A 20,428-nucleotide genomic window follows, 5' to 3' on the forward strand; every position below is an offset into this window, starting at 1 on the left:
CGTGCACATAGAAGTGAAGTGTTCCTAAGGACATACAAGGCAAGCAGATTTTTTTTCACTCACACTGTGCATTCTTGTTTTCCAAATCACTCAGATTAATCCATCCAGTGCTGGGATATATGACACACCTTGCATAGCCCTTTGAGTGAAGAGCCACAACCAGAAGTGTAGTTGAGTGATCGCAGTGAGCTGTAGGCCAACTCTCCTTAACTGCCAAAGCTGTGACAGTAAAAGACAGGAAAAAAAAAAAAAATGGTGGTGCCAGTTGATGCAATATTTCTTTTTAATTTTTAACTGAAGGATGTAGTTTGGCACAGAACAAAGACTGCCAGCAATCAGGCTTCCTTCTAAAATAATACTCAAAAAGCTTTGGGTGAGGAAAAAAAAACAAAAAACTGAGAAAAAAACACAACAACAAACCACCAGCAAGATCAGCATTTGCAGACAAAGCAATTACCCCACTACAGAAAATCAAATACTGGCTTTTGGAGAACAGTTATTGTCTCTTCTGGCTCCAGTTCACTGGAACATGTAAGCAGGTGAAGAGGTAAAGACTGTGCAAGTGCAGTAAGGCAGAGGCTTGCAGATAGTCAGTGTTTACAGTCTGTATTACATCATGTGCTGTAAACCTTTTGCCACCTAGAGTGATGGGAGGGTTTGCTGCTAATATTTATGGAATGAAGATGTATTTCATTCTGTTTTCTTTTTAAAAAAAATAAAAATGTGGCTCTTTTCTAATGTTCTTTTTTAATATTTACACATTCCGGAAGAAAGCTTCCTGTTTCTGCTAATCATGCCAAGAGAAATAACACCACTTTTTCATCGTGCCACTCAAAGTGAGAAAGTGTGGGTAGGAGCACCTCCATAAAGAGGCACATCTAAGAACTTGTCTTTAAACCTTGCAAGCCTTACTGTGTGGCTCCTGTGGCTGCACTGCAAGAGAACAGCAAGCTGAGGTTGCTGTTGGAGGTTCCCTTATGGCAGAGGCTCCAGTTCCTCCCCTGAATGACCCCAGTTTAGCTGTGTCTCTCCTAAGCTGAGCTCCCTGGGTTCTTCAAACTTTCAAATACAAAATGCTTGCCCTCTGACATCAGCGTGTGGCTAAAAAGTTCCAGAAAGACAGGTTGAGGGGTTCTTATTTAGTCAAGGGAAAAATGTGTGGCTTGCAGTAACACAATTTCTTCCTAAAACAAAGCAACTTCTCAAACTACATTGGCAATTAATACCAGCGATAACAGAAATCACTAACCTCCAAGAGCTTAACAGGAAGCATTTATTTCAAATGAAAGCTTTTAAAAGCAGCTTTTCAGTGGAGAGCACTTGAGCAGAGGTGGTGCTGGTGTTTTCACCTTCTGGAGCTTCACAAAAGCAGTTGTTCATTTGTCATTCACACATTGTTCGGTATTGCTTGGCAGAGAAAGGACTGAGCCAGGAATGGCAACACACCCAAAATACTGGTTCCTGCAGAGCCATTCGAAACCCCTGTCACCAGACTGGAAACAGCTGCAGAGGATTGAGAAGCAGCCGCTTGAAGGGATGGGAAGAAAACCCACAGCCCTGCCTGCTCCCTGTCTGCAGTTTGGAGTGGTACAAAGTATTTGCTTTACCTCAGCAGAAAGCGATAGTTACAGTGTGGTAGGGTGCCAAGCAGTGGCAAGATCTTGTCAACCACATGTACTGGCACTACAACTCACTCCTCTGGTACCAGTTGCATTTTGGCAGCAGCAGCACTTTAACAGACACCTTCCAGTGTGCAGACAGGGAAGCACTTCACGGGAGAAAAGTATCATCTAACTGCTGGCCTGGGGTAAGGCACTTGAGTGCATTTAAATGTGAGGAAGTTTTGTGGGTCACATTGCTTGATTAGGTTCCTGATGCTATAAAGGAAGCATTTGTCAGCGGTTAGGCTGACACAATGTTCCTTTGTGTCTTCCTATGTCTGGCAGAAATGCTTGGGAGGAGTTAAGAACTTGAATATGTAACAGCTTTCACCAGTGTCAGTGACCAGCTAAGATCCACACCTTCCCTTTGGGTCCTGACAGCCTCTCATCCTCTGAGTGGTAGCTCCTTATTTCAGTTCAAATTCTCTTTATATATATATATATATATATATAATGTTTGGAGCTTGAAGAAAACCCAATACACAGGCAACATCAATAAGCTCCCAGTGCTGTGGAACCAGGGATGGGAAACCCTTGATCTTGATGGGATATTTCTGTTTTGATACTGGCAATCTCAGGTGTTACAGATTCTACTGAGAAACTCCACTTGCTGCCCAAGAAATACTCTTAAGACTTAAACTACACAGAAGAACTTTTAAAATCTATCAGAAATCTGTACATCTAGCCTCAAATCAAGGAGCAGTTGTCTGTTTTCCACTTGTCACTTCCTTCTGCTTTTATTACACAACTGTTGTCTGAAGTATTTTTTCTTTTGCCTTCAGAAGATCTTTATCTTCTTTTCAGTATTCCACAAACTGCCCTTAACAGCAGAATGCTTTTTTAGTGACCGTTTCATTTTATGTATCAACTTGCCACATAGTAGCCTCTGTTTCAGGGATCATAATCTCAGGCAAAAGCAAGCGATTTCATGTTTCCAAGCCAGCAACAGAGGCAGAACGTAGAACTTCTGACTTGGTGCTTAACCACATCACCACGTTGCTTTGTCCGAGATGAAGAGGCTGCAGAGTGCAAGATGTTCAAGCGATTTCTATGAACTCTCACCAAACAGGGGTTGGTAGAACACACATTAATTACGTTAATTACTTTGATTTTATTCATGTTTGGTCCATCATGATTCCATTGCTGTCTCCAAATCGTTGCTGCTACTGCCTGCTGTGGAGCTGGACGCCACAGAGCTCGCAGCAGCCATAACATGTCTCTCTCTGTTTCCAAAAACTTCATTCACTGCAACACAGATAGGAGATGACTTACACGTTACTGTTCCAGAGACAAGAGAAGTAGAGCAGGCAAGCATCATGGAATGGAAATCCTAGCCTGGTGCAGTGTCGATGCCTCTCCCTTTATCCACAGCAAGGAGTTGAAGCTTACGTGTCAGAACAGCCTCCCACAAGTGACACTTAAATTGCAAGTCCTGCTGTTTCTCCCCCAGAGCATCTCTTGAGGTTTCCCTGTGTGTAATTCTTGTACCTAAGCGCTGTCAAATGGATGTGTTTTGCAGAGCAAAACATTAAGTTTAAATAATTTATTTCTGGTTTTACTCTCTCTGGTTTCCACCATGCTCTTAAAAGCCTTCTCCAAAAATTCATGCCATTTAGTTGCATGTAGCTACAACAACAACTGATCAAAACCAGTCCTCATTTTCATTCCTACAAGTACTTAAAAATGTGATATTTCATTACACCAGGAACATCAGGAAAAAAACCTAAAACATAAGTATTGTACGAAATCAGGTATTACACTTCAGCTAGGAGAAAATAAATCCTGTAGTGAACACAGTTCCCCAGGTTAGAAAAGAATTCCACATTTTTTGAAGCTGAAAACATGAACACGTGCAGTCTTAAGATACTTAAAAACATTAACTCACAGTTTCTCTCAGAGCCACGTTACTGAATATACAAACACACTCTGGGGGAAGGAAAAAAACACAAGCCTCAAATAAATGAGAACGTTACCTGCAGAAATCTTGCTTATATCCCAGACACGCAGCCCTTCTCGCTCTCCTCCAAAGGCAAAAACAAAGGGGAAGTCGGGGCAGCAAGCTGCACAGAAGAGAACACCCTGGGAAGGTGGCAGGGAGGGAGGAAGAAGATTTAAAAAAACTATTAGTCCTAAAATAAATCTGAAAGTACTTTCACCAAGCAGGTTTTAACAAATGTAAGCTCTCCAAGTTTCCTTTTGTAAAGACTCCAAATTAGAGTCAAGAGCTGCTAGTTACAAACACTAAATCACATCTTTATCCTGAACCTGGCAGATCCGCTCGGAGCATTGTATCTGGTATTCAGGTCTGAGGCTCTGCAGCAGTCTGCCAAGCACACATTGAATGAACGCTGCACTGGAATGAGAATTATATACCCAAAACAGACAGATGCAATTATTTTTCTCCTAAAAGATGTTATGTTAGGTAGAACAAAATTTAGAGGGAAAAAAGCACTAGATAAAAAGAATTAGGCAGACACAGCTTATACATAGATCTTCTTGGGATAAAGAGATTAGTATTACTCTACCATTTTCATATCCCTGGAATGGATTAAACTTGGTCTGTCTCCCAGGATATCCCAAATTTTCACATATTTGTCAGCAGATGATGTCACAAGGCACCCTTTGATCTGGCTGCTTAGTTGTAGCCCTGAAAGATCAAGAGTGCAGCAGGATGAGTGCACCATGCAATCACTGGTTCACAGAGATGGGGACACATTTTGAAGCAGTCAAGAGAACAAAACAAGTATTTTCCTCACACTCAACCGTGTTCCAGCACAAAAAAGCAAAACAGTAACAAAAGTTTTGTGTTGCCATCGCTTCATTGTAGGGAGAGCAAACTGACTTCATGGAGGCCTATTTTGTCTCTTGATCCAGCAATAGTAACAATGTGAAGATTCTGTTGTCCTGCTTCTTCCTCCGCTCAATCTGGCTTTCCCAGATAGTTTTCTTAATTTGTTTGCCAAAGACAAACTTTCGCTATTCAGGACTATGGGACACATTCATGTCATCTCATTTTGGATATCAATGCAGGTGCTTCAAGTTGCTTTTTAGAAGCCCCTACCCTGATCAAATAATTAAAGTAGCCTAAAGGAGGCAGCATGAAAACCTTCCCATGTGCCATACCTAAATCATCTCCAGAGTGAATGTCACAGGGTAAAGGTTACAGTTCACAGTCCCGGACCAGTTGACATAGTTTTTGTTCTGCCTCATCCAAAAAAACACAGGGAGGGTGTCTCAAGTGAACAGACCTGTTCTGACACACTTTATTCACGACATTGACTGCTCACCCTTGTTAAAATACTTTGCTTACAACGGCTTCTCAGCAGGGATTTGTTTCATGCACCAGCTACCCGTCATTAGCATGCACCACTCTTAATTGTTAAGGAAGGAATCACATCAGGCCTATTGGTTAAAGACATCTTCCAGAGGTGCGGTGCCCCTGGAGACAAACCCAACACACACAATTTACCTGACACCTCTTCATCATGAGCTTTCAGAGTAAACAAGGGCTTATCAGAACGAGCATCCAGACAGTACACAAAGCCATCCTCGGTGCTTGCCTAAGGGAAACACAACAGTTTAGTAACAAACAGCCCTAGTCACTCATTTGGGGAAAAGCTCTTAAGAAATAACATCCACCCTCTAGTAAATCCCTGTGATTTGAGAAAGACTTACACTGCTTCCCGGTGGGGCATGTTACACAGTGTACATAGGTGTGCATCCCCAAGCCAGGCTCCAGCCAGCTGGTGCCTGAACTACTCTATGTTCCTACGTTGGCAGCAGTGACTTATACGGAAGTCTTAATCCTATATACATTTCTTTAACTGTATTTGGAAGATGGTTGCACTACAAAGCTTGGCTCTCAGGTTAGGCAATGAAATACAGAGCTTTTAGTCTCTTAGTTGTCCATTCAGGGTTTTTGGAGCCATCCAGTGACTACATAATAGCCCATAATAGCAAAGCTAAGCATGATTATAGTGAAGGAGATCTACATCAGAAATGGAACTCAGGAACTGCTTTTGTTGGCTGTATACATAAAGCAACAAATGGGACCAGATGGTCATTGAGACAACAAAAAAGATTTGTTTTTAAAGGCTTTATTATAAGAAACTTGACAAAAGCATGACATTTTTACTTGATACCAGCCAGGAGGACAGTGCCTTCTAGTGCTCATTTGAAACACTGAATTAAAACTCAGGTTCTTGGTTCTAATTAGCTACCTCTCATCTGCAATTGCCTACAATACATGAAACACAACAGCAACTATGCAAGGGAAAATAGATCCCAGCCACTGACCACTGTAACAACACTGCAAAGATGCCACCTCTGGAGTGAAAAAGCATCAGCATCAATTGCTTTTCTACCGTCATAACAAAGACACCAAGTATCTGTTCTCGATATACTTCTTGAAAAAAACTACCTAAAATCCTCCTCCCATGCACTGTATTTTTAAAATAAACAATGCCACCAGTCCAGTTATCCTTCAGTGCCATTCAACGATTCAGAAACTCTACAAACACAAAAATATAGGTTAAATGAAACGGCAACAATCCACAGATCAAGAAAAGAGCAGCGGGTACTCACTAAAAAATTACAAGGTGAAAAATGGTTCCAAATCACTCTTTCAACCTGACCACTAAACCGCCACACTCGATGGTTCTCTTGTGGGTTTCTGCAGTCATACAGCACAGCTGATCTAGGGGAAAAAGGGATAAGAAATAAAAATAATTTTAAAAAAAAATCAAGGCAGAACACTTTATGAATTTTGTTTTTCCACTGGCATCTATAGAAGGTCCATGTAAACTCCAATTCAACAATTAAAATGGAAACAACATCACTATTCAGTCTCCAAACTCAGTAACAGATGGAAATTGCTCAGATAAGCACAAGCTTTTTCCATATGCTTCAAAGTTCCATCTTGGTTACAGTTGTTCTATTGAAACTGAGGAAATGAGCTTGAATTTACTCATAACATACTTACCATATAGGAGACCATAATTATGCAAATATATCACTTAACTAGGAACAGAATTCAGTAGTCAAGTAATAACTCTTCAAATAATGCACTAATTAGGAAATCCATCTATGAAACATACACAACCATTTTCAATTACGCTTTAATAAAAATAAATTAAAAATTATTCTTTACAAGTGGTTAGGGAAATACTACTCCAAAAAGGAAGAAGAGCAGATGAGAGTTAGTGGGTCCTCAGGGATTCTTTATAGGCACGTACTCAGCCCCGTGGCAGCAGAATCTGTCCCAACCCAAAAAGCTTCTGGATGCAAATGCAAGAAAGAAGTGATGATGTCACTCTTGCAACATCTCACCGCAATTTACATCCACAGTGTAACCCACTCCCACTCTATCCTATAATTAAAGCCAAAGAAATGTGACCTAGATTTCTCAGCTCTTCTACCAGCCATTTGACAACAACAGTTTCAGTACCTATGGGGTGTTTAACAGCCTGACTTTTCAGGTTATGAAGGCTTTTGCCAATATTCATCAAATAGCCTGTGGTCCTGTGAGGCTTTACAGGAAAAATCCACCAAGGCACCAAGTTTATAGCCAGCACACAGGTTTACAGGTGTCCATGGTATCAAAAGGATCAGGCAGCTGGTCTCGGTGTTTGGACCTGCCTCTTCTCTTTACCAAAGGAAGCCAAGGGGGAGGGCAGCAGACAGAACCAGGTTCCTAACAACAGTAAAAGGTTTTTCTCCAATACTGCCACTTAAGCAGATGTAGCAAGACCATAAGAGAAACCACAGAACATAAAGGCTTGGCTAAAAACTGACAAGTCTACAAATACTTCAACACAAGGACAAAGTCTTAAAAGCGGAAGAAGAAAATCAATATAAGAAAATCATGTTTATAGAAAAAAAAAAATTGAAAGTTACCCGTATGAGATGGGAGAACAGAAGGGAAGTTTTTTGTCTGGCAGGGCTTATAAGAACTGGCAGGTACAGAGCCAGTCTAAGTGTGCAGACACAAACCATTTCACAGCATCTCCAGGCTGCAGTCACAGGACAGCCCAGTGCAGAAAATGCCATAAGGCCAAATGAAGAAATAAATTCAGTTTGGAGCAGGCACCTGGCAGAAAATGTCAGTCCAGATGGTTAAAGGATTTGGCTAGTCCTGAGAAAGCGGTGAGGAAAACTGCATTTTGGCCACATCCAAACCTGGCTACCTTGCTGGAAAAAAATAGTGTTACTCAGGTTTGGCATGGTTACACACAAATGATAAGAAAACATGAGGCAACTTAGCAGGGTTAATTCAACGCTAACACCCTCCCCACACGTAACATCTGAAAATATTACCCTGACATACTTATCATAAGATCCAGAAATAAGGGTCTGAGTTTCAAACGGATGAAATTGCAGTGTCTGGACCTAGATAACAGAAGATATTATTTTAAAAATAAGCACTGAGATATAAACATATACATACAGGAACTTTCTTTGAACAGAGCACAACCCCTCCTCCCCAAAACCAGCACATTTCCCACCAAAAAACCCTCCGATTAAGCTTTTCAATACTCAGATTTCTCATAAAACATTGCAAGAGATGCACAATATTTTTATTTCAAACTCCCCCAGCCAATGGAAACAAGGTATTTTCCAATATAATTTAACTGAAGGGAACCACATGTCCCCTTTGTGCCCCACATATTTAATGATAAAAAAAATGCTGGAGGTAAAAGAATAGCTACTTCCAGCATGGGGAAAAATGCAGAAGTTAGCAAAAAAACAAAAATCAGGAGTTTGCCAAGGGCAGTGACTTTGATAAGAGTAAAATAAGGTTATAACTATTAATGACTAACTTTCACATTTTAATTACTATGCAATAAATTAATTTCTGAAGCACCCACCCATCACTACGGTACTTTAGTATAATTTATCTTAGACCTTTCTTACCTAGAACAAACTGTAACCAACACTCATTGTTTCCTTAAGAGAGAGATTTACAGTTTGACCTATGCTCAGAGATCTACTTTTCTAGCTTGTACCAGCACTGTTAGATTCCCAGCCATCAGGATTTTCACACAAAAGGCATTGTAAAAACTGCTGTAAATCTTCTCAAACTTTCCAAAGGCTAAACAGCATTTTTAAAAGGAAATACAGCATGGCTCTCAAAAGCAACTAATTCAGAAATTTAAGTATTTCTGCACAGCTGTTAGAAAATTAGAGTTGTTTTTCTAAGAGTTCACTACCAAGCAGCTAATGAAAAACTGCAGTTATTTTCCTCTGTATTTTATAGTGGAAGAAACACAGTAATTACTACACACCTTGTCTGTATGTAGCATCAAGCTGGCTGCTGGCTTGCCCACAGACATATCCCACAAAATCACAGTATTGTCAGCAGAGGCACTTGCTAAAACATTCCTGAGAAATGAGACAAAAAAGTTAAAAAAAATCTTTTTACAGATGCAAATAAATAACGGTCAAAAATGCAAAATACAGATGAGAGGCTGATTCTGAGATCAAGCACACTTTGGTGTACAGACTATATATCTCATAGCCCGAGGGATAACTCCCTCCAGGTAACACTAAGTTACAAGTAAAGGCTACAAACAGACAACATTACGCTACACTAGTACAACACTTACAACAACATTGACAGTTTTCCCTGTATTCACCCCCTAACAACACTTAAAATATCATTTACTGGAAGATTTCTCAACCAAAAGAAAGCAAGAAAGACTTTTAAACACTTCCTTTACTTTGACATTAAGAGAGTATTTTTAAACATTGCCTATGCAGCTTGGCTCTGTTTGCATATGCACACAGCCAAGAGCCAGACAAATCTGTTTTTAAAATATTTTGCTCTCTAATATCTGAGTGTTTATATACCTGCTGAAGACCCAACACTGTACACCCTTCACAGAACACAGAAAGAAACCACTAAGGTTTTAGTTTACAGACTTCACATTTCAACTTATATTTGACCATGTTAAGAGCAACAAACACAGTTTAGAAGTTTAATCAGAAAAAAATCAAAAACATACCCAAAGGCCTGTCAAATACACTGTACAGTTTCTACCACTGATCTTAAAAACAGATCCATTAGCTCAAAATGTTGTTTCTGACTGAAACTACTCCCCCCTCACATTGTTCTGTCTCTATTAACAAAGTGTTTCTGATGGAAAGAGCAACGTTCTCCTGGAAACATGTTCTCCCAAACAGCGTTACAAGGGAATATCTTACACTAACACCATTATGACCTACAGGCAGGAAGTTATTTATTTACAGGGAGCTGTCACAGCATGCTTTGCTTAAAACAACAAACAACATCAAACCATTTAAATGTAAGCTGCTGCAAAGAGTTCCTTGTTTTGCCCCTAAGCTTCCCACTACAAGGCTGGTTTTGTTTCTTGAAAGATCGACCCGTATCAATGAGTTCATAACTCAGCACGTTACAGAGTTATGCATTCCAGATACTTAACAGTCACAGGTCTGATTTTTGTGACTTGCCTCTGTATTATCAGCAGACAATCACTTCTAGGTACATGAAAGCTACTCCTTTGTACGACTGATGGAATGATCTCTACCACATTCTGTGCAATACCTGTATAATTTAAGAACAATAGGCAGCGCACTGTAAATTAAGAGGGCAATTTATGTACATTTACTGCACGTCTGTGGGGGCGTTTCCTTCTTCAGCATCTAGATAACAAAGCATTACAACTGAAGGCTTCCACCTACTCCTCAGGAGCATGCAGAGTTTACTGTCTGTCTCTTCCGAGGCAGTTATGACAGCAAGGAAAAAAAAAAAAAAAACAACGCCACAAAAAACCAAGCCTGTGTCTGACTGGAACAGTTTCAAAGCTGGTGCTGAGGATCCTCTGACAGCTGAACTGTTAACAACCAGCCAAGTCACAAAAAATGGCAGGACCTTTATTTCAGTCAGCACATTGTCCTTGACCTCTCCCCCAGGATGGGCCAGCTTTGTGTTCCTTCCATAGCACGACTTCATTCAGAGTTCACGCAGGCAACAGGGAATTCTCTCTGCTTAGGATAACCCGAAGGTCAGAGGCATTTCTGCCCCCGTGCTATGAGGACTTTTACACTCTCTTGTTTTGTTCACAGCTCTGGGCCAAAAGCCAGAGGGAAAAAAACACAGCATAACAAGGACTTCCTTCTATAAACCTACTTTCTATCTGTTGAAATGGTGTTTTAGATCATTGGCAGATAGGCAGAGATCAGGGCAGCCCTTCTGCTTCTCCAATTTGTGCATCTGACTTAAATGTTTATTTAAACTTTAAAAAACATTTATATTAAACTTTAAAAGTTTATCAAATGGCTTGGACCCACCTTAGCCCTGCCCTCATCTGGACAATCTCAAAATAAGAAGTGACCTTCAGTAATACATGCATTTAAAAATAAATTAAAAAAAGAGTAAATCAAGACTTCTAGTTAAAAAAATATAGGTGGGGTTATTTCTGAGCATCGATTCATTTCAGTTTGCTTTCAAGTTGAATGTTACATTACATAAGATTTTGAATTTGTGTGAAAAATGTATGCCTAACGAAGTATGCAAATTTGTGCTCATCCTCTGTTACTCAAGTATTCTTTTACCTGCTTTGTTTATTCCATGAAAGATCAAGCACAGCATCAGTATGTCCTTTCGCTGTCCCTTCTGAAGATAAACTCTGTGTATGCAGATACAACACAAACAGACTTTTGAAAATTACAGCTTTGATGGAAATCAAGCACTATAACATATTAATGCCTTCACAAAGAACTTCATATTTTAAATTATTCTCATTGGCTGCAGCAAGGTTTTTGATAGAACTGCTTTTGCAGCACCTGCACCCTGCTTCCCACCCCAGGTCTCAGACTGCTCCATTCACAGCTGGTGGGTTTACAGAACTGGCTTCTTCTACTAGCCTGAAGGGTGTAATTTTATTGTCTCCAGCTAATGTGCAGCTTCTTCAGCTTCTTTCTCAACTCTCCTGGCAGTTCCCTCTCTCTACTCCAAATTAACTGAGCTTTAGGTCCTTGTTACTGCCAGCTCTCACAAATTCTAATTTAAAATGGTTAAGTTTCAAAGTTTACTGGGACAGCAACTGGAAATCATCCATAAGCCACTCCATTCCTCTTCTGTTCTTAATTCCTGGAGGCTTTAATTCTCCACACAGAGAACAATTAGCATTTCAGATTGAGGTAATATTCCACAGCAATTCTGATAACTTAGTTTTCCAGAAGCAAGTTTCAGAAGCAAGTTACACAGAACAAATTCCCCTTCCAAGGATATTTTTTTCTATTGTTCCTCAGTCATCTTCTTGTTACTTAAGGTTTTCTCCTAGTCCATTAAAAGAAATTCAGCCATTCTCTGAGTCTGCCTCTACTCATTCACATTAGGCAATCTCAACAACTAGCTTAAAATACATTTAAATTTTAGATAGATAAAGCTTACAGAACTGAATCCTGAGTAAATGTATTTTATTAGTTTCAACCTTGTCCTTTGGTGCTCAATGCCTTTTCAAATCTGAGTGACAGAAAAATACCAACTTTAACCTATCACAGATGACCACGACACTATCTTCTGTAACCTGTCTAAACATCATCTTTCAACATGAAAAAATGACATTAAACCAGATTATAGATAATTTTTTCATCGTACAAAAAAATGTAGCAACAATATTATCCTTCCTCTAAGTTTCCTCCACCCAATCAGATAAGCCATTTTGCAATACTTACTTTCTTTCCTTTCTTTTTCTTCTTTTTCTCTGTCTTGCCTCCAAGAGAAAACACTGGTTCCAAGGATTCTACTATATCAAGGTCCCAAATGTCAATAACTGGGGTCATGTTCCCCACTGCAACATAATTTCCTAAAAGCAGAAACCCAAATGCAACCGCATTTACTTAGAGTTACAAGACAGCATATTTGGCAATCCAGCTGTTGCTTATTTAAGTAAAACTCATGTGCCAGAACCTTCTGTTTGAATATATTTGATGTTTATAATTGACAAGAAGCAGTTTAAAAATAAACTGACAGCAGATGTTGCCAGAAAAAAAAAAAAAAAATTTGCTTGCGCTCAAATATTCTTCCCCTTCAGTACAAGCAGCTGTTCAGAGAAGCTGTACACAGTTCCACATTTTGTTTGGTTTTTTAAGGAGAAAAAAACCCAAAACACATTCTCTGTGCAATGGGAAGAAGAGGGGGGGAAAAAAAAAAAAAGTAAAACACAGGAAAAAGGTTACTAAATACATAAGTGTCTATAAAATTTGCTATGTTTTGCACAACCAACAGCAGATTAGGGTAGAGCTTGCTCTGGTATGCTAACTGACAATAAATTATTTGTATATAAAATCAGTGTTTCTGTTAAATCATTTGTTATGACAGCATCATTCAGATAGCTGCATCACCAAACAAACAAGCAAAAAAGATACTTCATTTTCCCATCATATCATCTTTGTTTTTTTCTGTTCGTACCATTGAAGGAAACTATTTAGTGACAACATTACATTTATATACTTTTCAAGTAAAAACTATTTAACTGGACATTTACAGTATCCTTTGTCATTTACCTAGTGATTCATCAGGACTAGGATCAAAATTCAACCACTCTAGACTTAGAGGGTAAGCAGGCAAGATAATATCATGATGTACATAAAATGATTCCTCTTCATGATTGTAAACTGAAAAAGAATTAAAGATACACAAGCCATCAGTGGAGAGGAAAAGTGAGCAACTATAAACAGTTCTCTTCAGCAAAAGGCAGATTGTGCAAAGACTGAACTATCAAGTAGATCTAGAACATAAATTCACAGCATGTTCAGAGTTTTAGTGTAGAAGCCAGAGCCTTCAAGTACTACTAATGTCATGCCTCACAGAATCAGTCAAAACAAACAACATTCTCCTGTGTGCTTTAGATAAAGCAGTGACAAGTTCAGCAAAGCTTAGACACACTATTCCTAGCATAGGATGTTACTTTCTAAGATCTTTCAGATATTCTGTATCCACCACTTTCTACATTCATTTTACAGAAGTAGCAATTTAACAAACAAAAAAAAAAAAAAAAGAAAGAAAGAGCTCCACATGAACTCAAAGAGGAAATGAAGGTAAAAGACAAATCGTTCTGAAATCAGAGGAAGCTGAAGAAGTCAGATGACATCACCTTTGGAGGCTGTAGCTGAGATACAGGAAGAGTTTTAGTAAAGCAACAATATATTAAAGACAACATTCCCTTTAGCAGGCTATTTTTCTCCTTATAATAAAAGAATTTACTAGTTGGATAGCAGAGAAAACCCATTACTTATTTTAATAACATGGTATCATTACACACAAAAAAATCACTGCTGTTTTTAAGTGCACGTGACAGATGTTCACACACTAACTGAAGTTTTCAGTTAACTAAGTAGTCTTAATATTTAACTACAACAGGACTACCCACTGTTATAAACTGCAGCAGACGATGTTATTGTTTTATCAATTTATATTGGGAAAATAAAAATTTGTGAACACCTTCAATTCAGAAAACGCCAGATGCTGGTATCTAACGAGATGCTTTCAAACACTTTGGTCTTGCTGTTTAATTAAAACAAAATACTTCGCTATAAGTATACTACTATAAGAAAAGGCAGTTAACTTCAGCACATTTCTTGTACTGCCTGCTGCAAAAGAAGAACCTTTTACACAGTAAAACTAACCCCATCCCTACAAAATGAGGTATTCAGACCTTATTAAGGATCATCCCTTCTAAAACTAAGATAATAAAAGTGCTGATTCTTCTGCTCTTAGCTGTGGAAAGTCCATTAAAGAAGCAAGGAGAAAAAGGGAAAAAAAAAAAAAAAGAAAAACACACACATGAGAAAGCTTCCATGATATAGCAAGTGAGACTGTTCAGAAGAAAGATCCTATGTTAAGAGAATAAAAACGCCACAGTATTTCCTAAGTGTCATCAGAAGTGAAATAAGGAAAGGAGATGCTATGCAGCCTGAAAAAGGCACACTGTCCTCGACATAAAAATAACCCCACGTGAAGTACTCCAGCTCTGGAAAGCGGCTAAAGCACCACGACATAGGAAAGAGGACAAAACACACAGGGCAGATGGGGAGGAAAAAAACTTCCAAAAACCAACCCACTCCCCCTTCTACACAGCCATAGGCAAGAGGCTAGGCAAGACACACTCCCTGGGTTCGCTGTAAGGAACAAATCCTGTTACTTACCATGGACCTCCAAACTACAGTAGTCTTTATCAGCTCTGCCACAAAGGACAAGATTGTCACTGGGCTTAATTAAAAAGTCCTCCTGTTCATACTGATCCTGAACAGCAAAAAGGAAAGGACAAGGGATGTTAAGCAAAGCACACAAACACACAACTATGCATGCTCAAAGGGTTGAGTCAGTAATAATTCCCAACCATAACTGTAGACACTCAAAACCCAACACCCTGCTGCCCACCTGCCTAAAACCATCTCATGGTGGTAAACAGAGAAAAGCAGGAACCAGACTTTATCCTGGGGAGACTGAATTGTTATAGACTGAAGGACTATTTATGTGGACCTAAATGGATTTAGAGAAAAGTTTTTAACTACCAAATATGAAAACCTGTTCTGAGGCTACCACAATACAGCCCATTGCTGGAAAGAAAATCACCACCAGGAGCTGTTTTGCCAATGACCAGGCCCAACAAAAATGATAACACCAGCAGGGAGATGAACCAATATGCAGACTGTATTGTAGACAGAAATGTTACTATATGAATGACAGCTGGGGGTACAAACAAGTCAACAAGCTCATACATGATCGACACCACCCCCAACGACCCCACAAACGACATGACCCAGCCCACAACAGCTGGTACAAACAGTGAACCAAGGTTGCCCATAGTTGGCATGGGAAACAGCCAGACCAGCCAGTTAAACACGTAAGAAAAGGGTGCCGACGTGGCAACTCTCACCCGATTGACCCGCGTTCACAAAGGGCTAAACAGACCAGGGCCCAGCTCCAGGAGAGTCAGGAGGTCTGCCCTGAACCAGGAAGCTCTGTGGAGTGCACTCCACAGACAGACACTCCTGACTCCCTGCAAGTGGTCCCAGCTTTTATCCCCAAGCAGACACCTGACCTTTTTTGACTCAATGCGGGACCCCTGGGGCTCATTTCCCTTCTGGCTCTCCCTGCAGGGCCGGCCGCACCCTGGGGGGAAGCTATAAGGCAAACTCACCTCCTCTTTATGAAGGGCTGTGGGAATCACCCATATGTCAACCTTAATTTGGGGGCTCGGGGTTCAAACCCCAGCATTGCAGGAGCCTGCATCCATAGCTTATTTCCCTTGTGCTGTCATGCCTTCAGCATTTACATAGCATAACAACATTTTACTCAGTAAGCATACTATAACTGCCCCTCACATCCAGGAAGCAATTCCAAGAGGATTAAAGCATTGTCTGTTTTCTGGAAAATACTTCCAGATAAATACTGCCTACAGCTATACTGGGCATTCAGCTTTACCAGAACAGATGTAACCTCTCATCTCATTTTCATTGTTACTGAGGAATGGAAGGCATTCAGGGAATTTTTGTTCTTGGAAAACTAAGAACTGTACATAAAAGTCAATAGTCTTACAGAGAGTACCATCCTTCAAATATAAACACATACAAGACTTTTTGGACTTCTTATTGTAAGTTTTTAATTTCTTTTTTTATTCACTTCAAGGATCTTTTCAACATCTGAATTCTCTTAAGTACTGCAATTCTCTGAATTAATCAGCTTAACGTTACACAATGCTTAGCCTTTAACAGTACTATTAGTAAATGCTGAAAGACAACACAAAATGCACATTGAAGAATTCTTTCAGAATTTAAGGAAAGAACTGGATCATAGGAAGAAAGGCCACAGAAAAAAGGAGTTCAACCTCTACTATGTCTGGAAGAAAGTTAACTTTTCTGACACAGAATAAATGTAGCTCATTCTCTCTGAATCCCTGTGCAAACATCTCTTTGACTATAAAAATCACTTTTAAAGCATTTCATCCCTCTACTGGTGCACAGGAGCAAGAAAAATCCATCAGCCAGGCAGCAGAACACAGAGATGTACTGTGCCCCAAAGTGCACATAGCAAGTGAACTTGTTTTGAAGACAAGATGTATGCCTTCCTGGAGCTTTGTAACAGTGTGTGAAGTCACTGTAACAACTCCTTGTCTGAAATCACACACGTCTGACGAAGTCCCCTGACACAAAAATTAGATGCAGAAACCTACAGCTAGTCTTTTCTTTCAGTCTTACTAGCTTTCTAAGAATCCAACATAGTACAGAAAGGACAGTACACAGGAAAATCTCAGAATGTTTATGCTTAGAAGAGATCTTAAAAATTCACCTACGCCAATCATTCTGCCCCAGAAGATCACAGTCTCTCCTGGTAGCTCTCCAGATTACATGGTCTCTTCTCACACAACCTCACCTTGTAACCAACTTCTGTAATCTCTCCATGTAAATTAAGTTAATCACAAATTGCAGTCTCTCCTCCTGAACCAAACTGCAGGATATTCTCTCTGAGATATTCCAATCTTCCCATCTCTTCTGAAGAGACACCCAGTATTGCCAAGGCAATACCAACGTTCAGTAGAGGGATTACCTCATGTCCTGAATGCTGTAACCCCATTCACCAGAAAAAGCCAAACAGGCTGCATAACAGGACACCACTGCTGACACAGCCAGCTTCTGCCAGGCTGCAGCCAGAGACTTCTTCAGCCCCTGCAGAGCTCCTGCAAAGCCAGCTCCTGCAAAGATGTTCCCTCATACTTGGTGGAAACTGATACAGGCATAAGTAGTCACCAACACAATATGTTGTGCATATTTACTTGGCAGGGACGTAATTCTTCATGCTATACCCCTAATTTGACATGTAGCCCAAGTCCACCTCAGCTTGGTTTCTTCCACAAACAGATGAAGGGTGCAGGAGTCCTGCAATAAATGAAGTTTTCTAATTTGGGTTGTTAGTGGCCTGAGATTTGTTATTTCTTCAGTTATTTACTGTGTTCTGCTGTCCTGGGTTCAGCTAGGATAGGGCTAATTTTGTTATTTTCACAAGCAGCTGGGAAGGGCTCCAAACCAGCCAATGGGATATTGGATACTATACTGACTTCAGGTCCTATTACATAAGGGGGGAGCTGGCAGGGGTAAAGGTGCTCAGGCAGTGAGCAGCAGTGTTGTGTATCACTTGGTTTATATATCGTTTCATTAGTATTATTGTTACTGTTGTTTCTTCTGTCTGTGTGTTCTTCTATTAAACTGTCCTTAACTCAGTCCACGGGGTTTCACCTTTTTCTCCCAATTCTCCTTCCCAACCCACTGGGTTGGTTGGAGGGAGGACTGAGTGAGCAGCTGCGTGGTGCTTAGTTGCCAGCTGTGGTCAAACCATGACATCTAGTAGATTACTGACAAACCACTCCACATACAGAAACACTTGGTTTAAATAATGAGCCAGTCTGCCTTAACATTGGACTTAAAACTAAAAAGCACATAGAGAGGGGGCTGCACAAAGCAACCTTAAGAGTTCTATCTGATCAGAAATCTGGCACAGCTTTGGAAAAGGACTGCAAGCACCTACAGCCCCTAAGGCAGTGTGGAAAATTGAACTGCTTTTCAAGTTTATGCCGTTCAAGGTATTTAACATTTCTATAGTACTTACAGTGGTTTTTAGAGTGATGTAAGGATCATGCTCATTACTCCCATATACTGCCAGTGTAGCCAAGGAGTCTCCAAGTTTTAGGTCACCTAGATGGGAATTTCAGAACATTTTTTTTTAGATATCTATATCGATCGATCTGTATCGGTGACAGGTGAAGTTAGAAACTCCTGTACCAATAGCTATATTACCTGTATTGCAAAAAACCAGAAGTGACTAAATGAACCTCCAAGTTCCTCAGGAACCTAAATTTTTTAGTGCTTTCAGGGACTTTCACTGCTCTGCTCCAGTGCTACAGCAGAGGGAGTGACAATCTTTTCAACATGCTATCAGTTCTAGCATCAAAGGAAGGGGCACTGAATTGTTTCACTCACCAAATGATCTGTGAAACTGGGACAAGCAAATAATTAAAAATGTGGATTTCCAATATTTGAAACTTCTAGCACTGTGTAGTTTTAGGATATGTCTTAAGTACAGGAAGTGAAATGGTTCTTTGCTTAGACTGCACGTCTGACACTGAGCTTTCTCTTACCTGTGCATTCCTCTTCATCGTAATGTTCCAAATCATATTCATCCAGTTCATCATCAGACAGATCTTCATTTTTATGAGAAGACTCTGGTCTGCCAGGAAGGGCTGCATTTGTGCCACATGCTGTCTGGCCTTCATCACTACCATCAGCGCCGTCCCTGTTTGAAGACACACATCCCTGAGAAACTGTGACAGACATTCATAACGCTTCCAGCTAATTGTTTAGGAGACTGCTAACAAGTTTTCAGAAAAAAATCCTGGCTTTTCACATGGGTTTCAAGTCTTTATACCACCAGTTTGGCCACTGACTCCTTTTCTTTCTTTCCCCAGAACACGAGGCATCATTATTCTTAGGTTTCCAAATAAAGTCTTTCCTTGAAAGTTTTGATGACAAAATGCTGCACAAATTTTGCTTTGACAGAGCTAAACTGTGTATCTAAATCCCTTTCTCTTAACCTTTTTTTTTGTGGCTATAACACCCTCAACCTGCATGTTCACATGTGTCACATTCATTCCTTCCTGGATTTTGTTGGTGTTTTGGTTTGGTTTTAGTTTTGGTTTTTTGTTTTTTTTTCCCCCACCCATGGACCTTGTCACATGTGATGACACTTGCATTTCTCCAAGATTTTTAAGACCTCATTTCCTCAGACTTCCTGTAATTCCATTAGAAGAAAGAACACCACACAATTCGTTAGGTAGGGACATATTGTGGATTCTCCCTATGGGGTAAACTACGAAACATCTAGCAGACACGGAACTTTCATGGTAACAATTCCACATGCAAGGAATGCAGTAGAAGGAAACCTACATTAAACATTGGCTGAGGACCTAACAGATATCTGAGGTGTCTCAATGGAGCACGAGTTCCATAGGAACTTGTCCCTGCTGAATACCCTGTTTCTGTCCTTCTGCTTGCAAAATTTGCAGGCGACAACGCGCCAACACAGTTCGCAGAGTGACTTCTAAATTAAATATCAGAAACCTATTTTTATACTTTATTCAGTAAAATAAAGACTTCAGACCACCAGTTTCTCCCTGTGTAAAAACTGGTAACAAGATCATGACTCTAAATCGGAGTCCGATTCGTGATCTTCGCACAGGAAAAAATGTGATTGATGTTGTAACAAATTCTACAAAGTATCAGACATTATAAAGAGATCATAACACTTTTGGTTGTTACAGATGGTCTTTAAATGTCCATCCTGCAGTTGCACAGAATGTACATCTCACACCCAGCATCCACTTTTTCACACAGTCAGTTTACCGTCAGTTTACCACATCTCCAAAGCACCCATGGTTACAAACCCAACTTCTTATTTCCTCATTCGAGGCAGGAATGGCAATTCCAGTGAAGACCGGGTGCTGAGCAGGTCTCTGCGGGCTTCACCCGAGTTTGATAGTACACAGCTGACAACGGAAGAGCCGAATGGGAGCACAACCCGTGGCTGCCACACCCACGACGCAATGGGGATATGCTCCATCAGATGCTTCACCCTTCGCTCTCCGGACAAACGAGCCCCCCAGGACGCCGGGCTCTCCTGACACGGTCGCTTCAGGAGGATCGTGTGCAGGCCGGTCCCGATCTCCATAGCTCGCTGCTGCTTCCCAAGC

At 40.3% G+C, this 20,428-nt stretch overlaps 1 protein-coding gene across 1 annotated transcript; it reads right to left on the reverse strand.

Moving 5' to 3' along the window:
- Positions 1 to 2,568: 2,568 nt before the first annotated feature.
- PWP1 (PWP1 homolog (S. cerevisiae)) lies at positions 2,569 to 20,406 on the reverse strand. Its single transcript, XM_008940943.1, has 14 exons — positions 20,276 to 20,406; positions 18,821 to 18,975; positions 18,292 to 18,377; positions 14,832 to 14,928; positions 13,191 to 13,301; positions 12,360 to 12,490; positions 11,235 to 11,308; positions 8,945 to 9,041; positions 7,987 to 8,048; positions 6,246 to 6,357; positions 5,131 to 5,221; positions 4,187 to 4,308; positions 3,635 to 3,740; positions 2,569 to 2,906 (listed from the first exon to the last, which is right to left on the reverse strand). The coding sequence occupies exons 1-14, from the start codon at positions 20,404 to 20,406 to the stop codon at positions 2,791 to 2,793; spliced, it is 1,491 nt and encodes a 496-aa protein (XP_008939191.1). The 3' UTR covers positions 2,569 to 2,790.
- Positions 20,407 to 20,428: the final 22 nt, after the last annotated feature.

Source organism: Merops nubicus, unplaced genomic scaffold (assembly GCF_000691845.1).
Source record: "Merops nubicus isolate BGI_N331 unplaced genomic scaffold, ASM69184v1 scaffold19455, whole genome shotgun sequence".
NCBI classification, from domain to species: domain Eukaryota; kingdom Metazoa; phylum Chordata; class Aves; order Coraciiformes; family Meropidae; genus Merops; species Merops nubicus.